This window comes from Stylophora pistillata, chromosome 5 (genome assembly GCF_964205215.1).
Source record: "Stylophora pistillata chromosome 5, jaStyPist1.2, whole genome shotgun sequence".
In the NCBI taxonomy this organism is placed as follows: Eukaryota; Metazoa; Cnidaria; class Anthozoa; order Scleractinia; family Pocilloporidae; genus Stylophora; species Stylophora pistillata.
The window spans coordinates 32,290,305-32,297,467 of NC_142523.1; the positions used below are offsets into that span (position 1 = coordinate 32,290,305).

Genomic DNA, 7,163 nt, shown 5'->3' on the forward strand with positions numbered 1-7,163 from the left:
ACTCTATTCTTACAAAAACTAGACAAAAATAATGTCGAGGCATCGTAATTCAAAACTGAAGTAATCGTGCAGACCATGCTTTAGGTATTTCTCTGCATCGCTGCCTCGCAAATAAATCAAAGCGGGAAAATCGGATGCGATTTGTGCGAACTCGCCGAGTAATCTTCAATCCTGCAGGAATATTTGTGATCTACTCCGAACACTTCTCGGAAGACTGTTTCGATAGATCTGTGTACCTTGAAGGATCTAGGCGAAGAATTCTGTCGGGTTCAGTGCCTACCGTCCAAAAGAAGGGACAATTAAGACCGATCTCTGTGTGATCTCGACGAAAGTGAAGTCTACGAACCTCCACGGGTTTTGTCACCTTTACGTATGCGCTGATCAATATCCACCTTAAACAACACTCTGGCAGAATACCTTACACAAAGGAAAATATCGGCGAACATTGTAGATAATAATGATAAAATAGCCGAATTGAGGAATGGGATTTCTAACCTCAAAGTGCTCACTTTTAGACAAAAGAGATGAAAAATATAATTGTGTGCTCTGACTCTGAAAAAAGCAGCTTTAATATCAGCGAAAGTAGAACAAACATCTTAAAAAAGATACAAAGAGGGTAAAAACTCCTTAAAATGTAGGCTTGCAGCCAAAAAATGAAAATTTCTTTAACAACCTCTTAAACTATCAACCATCTGACAGCCTAGTCAGCGTGCTATCAAGGGGTCTCAAACTCATCCCAACACCCTGGACAAACAAATGTGAGATCAGGGGAAAAATGTGAGATCAGGGGAACTTTTCCGAGATTTATTCGCGAGACGAATGTGCCTCCGTTACACCTTTCACGGACAAAACAAAAAAACCACTACCGTTTTATATCAAACTGAATGGCACCGGTTCAGTCTTCTATTGCCCTTCAGAGCTACTTGGAAAATTGTCTCAACACAGCTTGCAGACTATATCTAAGCCAAACAATTCTTTGTAACGCAATGAGGTTACGGCTCTGAAAGTGTTGAAACAAACTCTGCTTTGAACCTCACCGAAGCAACACAACAATAGTCATCATGAATAAGACAGAGAAAACAAGAGGCCAAAGTGCAACTCAACAACAGAGTTCACTTCAAACCTGTCAAAGCACCGATAGTAAAAACGACGCAGGAAATGGTTAATGAGATCATTGACCAAATGCATCGGGGCAAACACATTAATGGCTTAGAAATGGCTTTCACAAACTCCCAATATCCGCCTTGATACACAATCAGCCATTGCCGAAAACAATTTTTATATATCGCTCGATCATTTCTTACAAAAAAGGAAAATCCCTTACGACTAGCAAAAATACAATTTGAAGGTGATAAAGCGATGTGACCACAAGAGCCACATGGGGAGTCCATGCCATTCTGTAATTATCTTTTCGCATGGCAAAAATTCATCGTTTTCCAGCGCAAAACTATCCACAGAAGCTTCAGATGATTTCTGGGACAATTCATCGTCAGACAAAGTCGACATTTCACGACTGACAACGAAATAGTTCTCAAAAAAGCAATATGTGATTCTCTTTGCAGCGAACAAAGAGAGTTGCGACAAAGCAAAGCATAAGTTTGTTGAGCCTTTGACGTCATGATGGCGTTTCCTGCTGTACAACTGCGGGCTCGGCTGGAACATGTTTTCAGCAATGGCGGACGATTTTTGGACGACTTTGAAGGGGTAAAAATTAGGCATCGAAGGTTTATTTTGAGTTTTTTAATGGCAAAAGGGGTTTTTAACTTGGCCCAATTCAATATTCTGTAAAATAATTGGTCCAAAATAAAACGGCCAATTTTCGTCTCAGGGGCACTTTAATGAATCGTAAAACAGTAGTTTGATTTATGATAAAACTTTCTATCACGAGTTCAGTAGTAGGAGTTGGCGTGGGTGTCTGATTGATTGACGCCCCTTGGATAAGATAATAATTACCACTGAGGAGAAAACACCTCTAATTTCTGATAACTCTTCGTTAAGGACGACGTTATCCATAGCAAAGTTAAGGAAGGGATACGGCAAAGTATCAATTGAAAGGAACTTTGCGATCAATAAAAAGCCATATGTTATGCTTCTAACCTTTTAATTGCAGATATTAAATAGAGTGTGTGACTACTAAATACAGTTTTTTTTGTGATTGTTGTAGAGAACAGAAATAAAAGCTCATACATCTACATGATCTACATCCATTCAGTTTTCAAATAAGAATTCCGTTTTACCACGACAAAGTTGTCTGTCTACTAAAACGAACGCTCCTCAATAAGCGTTGTCTTTTTTTCTCGTACGAACCGAAATCACATAAGAAAATTAATAAGCTAAGTTGACTCACTCTGTTACGACGGTTCTCTCCGCTTACGACAAAAGCCTTTAACACTTAAAGCAAAGCAATAAATTTCAATATTAATGCAATCAATTGTTTTCAAATAGCAATGGCTTGAAAGTTAAACAAAGCAATATGAGAGCAAAATGCATGTGAACTAAAGGACATCAGTTACGGAGTCAGTAATATCGGCATACGGGATACTTCAATGGTGATTAATAGCACACTACTAATCCAATACCAAACTACAAAAAAATTACCAAATTTCAAATATCCTTGGGAGGATTCCCTACTAGATTTGCTACAAAAAAATTTACAGCGGATTGTTTTCACTACAACAGCTCGCAAATTTAAAGAGTATAGACGGGCCGCTTCTCAAGTCTGTTTTGTTTTTTAATTGTTTGGATGTTATTTTATCTCTTTCTATCCTGTTTTAATCAGTGAAGGAAATTTAAGTAATATCTACCCAAGTTCTCCTACACTGAATCCAATTGAATTGATTAATTATTTGTATCTTTAAAGAATTAACCTTATGAATTATTATCTAAAACAAAGATGTCATTTGTTTCTTTAACATGGAAAGACCTTAGAATCATCGCTGTCATCACGCATAGTTTAGCACCGAGAAAGGTACCCTAACGGCGGTCACTGGACCATTTTCCCAATCTTTTAGCAGCAGCCTTCTTTTCAACTTCCTCACGCGGTCCTGCATCTTCAACTCCAAGATCTTCAACCCTAGAGTATTTTTTCTTGTCGTAAGCTCCCAGATTAAGTAGTTCCTCATATGTCTGGGGTGGAAAGCAGGAAATAAGGGTTGTACACTTGCTGCACAGCACTATATCACTATGATGTTAAGCTCAAAAGTAAAGTTACTTCCACAGTAGACTGAGAACCTCTGTGATTTTAAGAGGGATTTATAAACTGAAAATGGTGAAATGAGCGTAGACGGCATAACGAGCGTGGAAATATCGCTGACCAGGGATCTAAATGGTCCTAGTTGAGCCGTTTACAGCGCCATGAGGAACAAAACCAGTACCATACACAGTACCGCCTCCCGGTTAGCTTTACCGCCTCCCGGTTAGCTTTACCGCCTCCCGGTTAGCTTTACCGCCTCCCGGTTAGCTCAATTGGTTAGAGCGCCGGATTGTGTTGTGCGGGAGGTCGAGGGTTCGAGCCCCGGCCGGACAAATACTCATGGTCTTAAAATAAGTGAGGAGAATTTGCTACCTTTCTATAATATCAAGAAATGGATAGATATTCTAGTCTTCTCGGATAAGGACGAATAAACCGTAGGCCCGGTCTCCTGCAGGGTTAGGGGTAGGAGACGTTAATTTCCCACGCACGAGATTACTGTGTGGTGGATGTCCTCCCCTGGGGTGGGATGGGAGGGAAGGTGAGATCGTTACATGAACTGAAGCGGCTGCCATAGGCGCCTGATAATGCTGACGTCCGATCTCAACCTTATCATTGTAACTAGACACGTTTGTTGTTTAGAGTGCTTGAGACTTTCTTTCTTCTCTTTTCTTACCATCAAGCATTACTCCCGAAACTAAATGGTGTCAAAGTACTGAAAAATCCACGAAACTTCAAAATTCATAAAATGTCAGCAAGCTTTCAATTCTTAAAACAAACCTCTTCATGAATGTATTTGTCCATTCTTTGTCGCAGGTTTTCAAATGGAGGACGGAAGTCAGGGTTAAAATTCCAGCACCGTTTCATCATATCATGCCTGAAATTAAACAAGGATGGTCAATTCTCGACTACGTTTTTTGGACTATGCGAAGAATTGCAAGAAGTTTTTTACGGGAATCCTTTTAACGAAAATAATGGTTTAGGTTTGTTTTGGGTCATCGGACATATCGGCAATATTTTACTCGCTCTGATCTCGTCGAAGTACGTTGACACACATTATCACAGCTGAATACCTTATGCTCTTAGTTCACACTTTTAAAAGAAAACAGCTTTTATATTCATTGGTTAACTATTCCACTGCAAAAATGTCTACAAGAAGAACGTTAATTGTGATCTACTGTGTTGAAATTTAGGCTATACATTGGAAAACGTCGATATCGCAGCAGAGAGGTACAACTCACAGTTTTTTATCAACATGATCAGGCTTTGGCAGCTGATATCCTTTTGTGACCTCTGCAACCACCCTGCCTTCTGACCATCCATCGTATGGAATTCCTCCTGTTAAGGCATAAGGACGTGTGCATGTGATATTTAACAACTATTTGCCGAAGGCGAGGTGGATATCGTCGAATAATCCCCGAGAGGAAGTCGAGGGGATTATTGGACAATATTCTCCGAACCTCCGAACCTGAGGCGAATAATTGTTTTAGTATAATTTCAGAGCTGAACAACAGAGAAATTTCTAAAATAACATTTTAGTAACATTTAATAACATTTAATTTTAACATTTTATATTAACCGCGTGGAGCGGTTTATAGAGCGTCATGTAAGGAACAGCTCGACCAATCAGATCGCTGGAAACTCTTTGCTCAGCTCTGAAATTATACTAATACTGAATATATCACTAATAAATTTGTTGAAATTGTAGTCAGTGAGCCATAATTTTAATAATTTATTACAATTGTAAACATCTATCAGGTGAAATAAGAGTGCATATCAACATGCTCCACGAAATTGCTGTGGCTGAGACGGCGCGCTCCTTTTCGACATCATTTTAAATAAGAAAAAAGTTCGCATTTAATATAGCTTGATGATGCCCAAATCTAAATTTTCCTTAATCTTGCATATACATTTACATAGCTTGATGATGCTCAAATACAAATTTTCCTGAGTCAATGTAGTTTAAAGTTTCTTCGTTTTGGTTCGATTTTGATGATAGTCTCTAACAAGTGAACACTATGGAAGTCTTCTCCTTCTTGTTTCATTTCATTTCATGAGATTGATTATCGATGAATAGCTGGCTACATATTAAAATGAAAACAGAGTTAACGAGATTTGATTTTCAGGTGTAAAAAGCAGATGATCTTTACTTAACACGGGAGTTGTCCTAAAAACGACAACTGTCGTACTTTTTGCCTGGAGGTTATACAACTCGACCGGAACTCATTAATAGGGTTCATTTTTACAAGAGTAGTTAGACTGCTTGATCAGTCTCACAAGACTGGGACACTAATAAACTAACTTAAGGCAAGAGAATGTAAACCATCTATATTATCTTGTTTAAGGACATTTTCAGGAGTGAAAGGCGTGGAAAAAAGTAAAAACAAACCTTTATTATAAATATTCTTATTGAACTTAGTTTGGCTTACCAAGGGTAACTATCTCATACAGAACGATTCCATAGGACCACCTGGTGAACATATCAGAAATATTCCACAGTTAGTGCCGAGTGAATTTTGGATGTGAAGTAACCACAAAAAAAAAAATCAAATTGGGTGATCATTTCGTTAAGGTGATGGAAGAATATACACGATACATACACATCACTCAAAGTGGAAAGTCCGGCGAGGTTTCCCAGCAGAATTTCTGGTGCAGTCCATTTGATTGGCAAACATCCCTGCGGAAAAAAAGCATTAAAACTTCTCTTAAACTATCATGTTATGAATTTGTTTTGTTTGGTTTGTGATTGTTTTTTGTTATTTTTGCTTTACATCTTTTGTGATAATTTTCTTCAATTGTTCCTGAGTATCTCTTATTTTGCAAAGAAAAATCAGTGCTAGCGCAAACAAAAACACTGTGAAATGTTGAACACCAAAAGAATAGTCGGTCCTCCATGTACTTCATTGTATGAGAAAATAAAAAGTAGCATTTCAGTAATTGTCAATTTTTTTTTTTGCGCAGACGATGAAACAAGTAGGAGAACAACGGCCAACGAAAATGAGAAAAGCAAAAGAGCTTAAATTTTTTGGGCCCTTGAACGGCGAGATGTGTTAGAACTGATGATTTTGGAGAAAATAAGTGCATGATCAAATTAAGACAAAGACTTAAGTAAGACGGCCGCAATGGGAAAGGCACATAAAGGAGGTTGTGCTCACGTGAAAATGATGGATTAGTGCAGAATAAAGAAAGTATCCAAAGGAAACTTCTTTCGGATCAATGCATACAACCTCCAATCGAATGATTCGGAGAAAAATGAGGAAAAGAATAAACTCAAATCAAGAGAAAATGAGAGGACTGAAGGGGGCAACTGAGTAGTAGCGATAGTAACGACTGAAGCTATTTGTAGCATTTGGCGAGAAAAGATGTCTCCTTCCCCAGACCTTTAGTTTACTTTAAAAATTATCTCCCTTCTTCTGCAAAGTCATATTTTACAAAATATGAAGCTACATAATATAATTGAGTAAAAATGTAAAAACAAAAATAAATTTGCCACTCTCTTAAAAATAGCTTTCAAGCAGCCCTATTACAAAAGAGAAAACATATATCCTTTTGCGAGACTTTCTACAAACAACCTCAGTGAAATTTATATACCACGATGTTTAGCGTTTTACTTTGTCTTTATCCCTTTTTTAAGTCAATGTGAACTATGAAAACCATGTTGGTGGTCGAGCTAAGTTAATTTCATGCTGAGAAAATGCTGGCGTTTACAGCTTGTTTCTAAAAAGCTCCATAATAAAGCAATAACAACAACAACAAAAAGCATTTCCTACCTTTTTGGCATTTCCATGGCCATATTTAAAGCTCTGATATGCCATGCCAAAGTCGGTTACTTTGCAAACGTAGTTGTTATCGAGGAGAATGTTTCGGGCCGCAAGGTCACGATGAATGATCTACCAGGAGACAAAGATCCATCACGTGAAAGCTTTTAAATTATTTGATTTCATGACAAAACGGCGAGACAAAGGTCTGAGCA

The 7,163-nt window shown here is 38.1% G+C and overlaps 1 protein-coding gene across 1 annotated transcript in view; it reads right to left on the minus strand.

The window, feature by feature from the left end:
• Window positions 1-2,746: 2,746 nt before the first annotated feature.
• The window catches only part of LOC111344451 (fibroblast growth factor receptor 1-A-like), a 31,381-nt gene continuing 26,964 nt past the window's right edge, over window positions 2,747-7,163 (minus strand). The window contains exons 14-19 of the mRNA XM_088761087.1: window positions 6,961-7,080; window positions 5,791-5,867; window positions 5,620-5,660; window positions 4,432-4,528; window positions 3,971-4,067; window positions 2,747-3,126 (exon numbers count right to left, since the gene is read on the minus strand). Coding sequence (XP_088617213.1) covers window positions 2,974-3,126; window positions 3,971-4,067; window positions 4,432-4,528; window positions 5,620-5,660; window positions 5,791-5,867; window positions 6,961-7,080 — 585 coding nt within the window. The 3' untranslated portion in view covers window positions 2,747-2,973. The remainder of the gene's footprint in view (window positions 3,127-3,970; window positions 4,068-4,431; window positions 4,529-5,619; window positions 5,661-5,790; window positions 5,868-6,960; window positions 7,081-7,163) is intronic.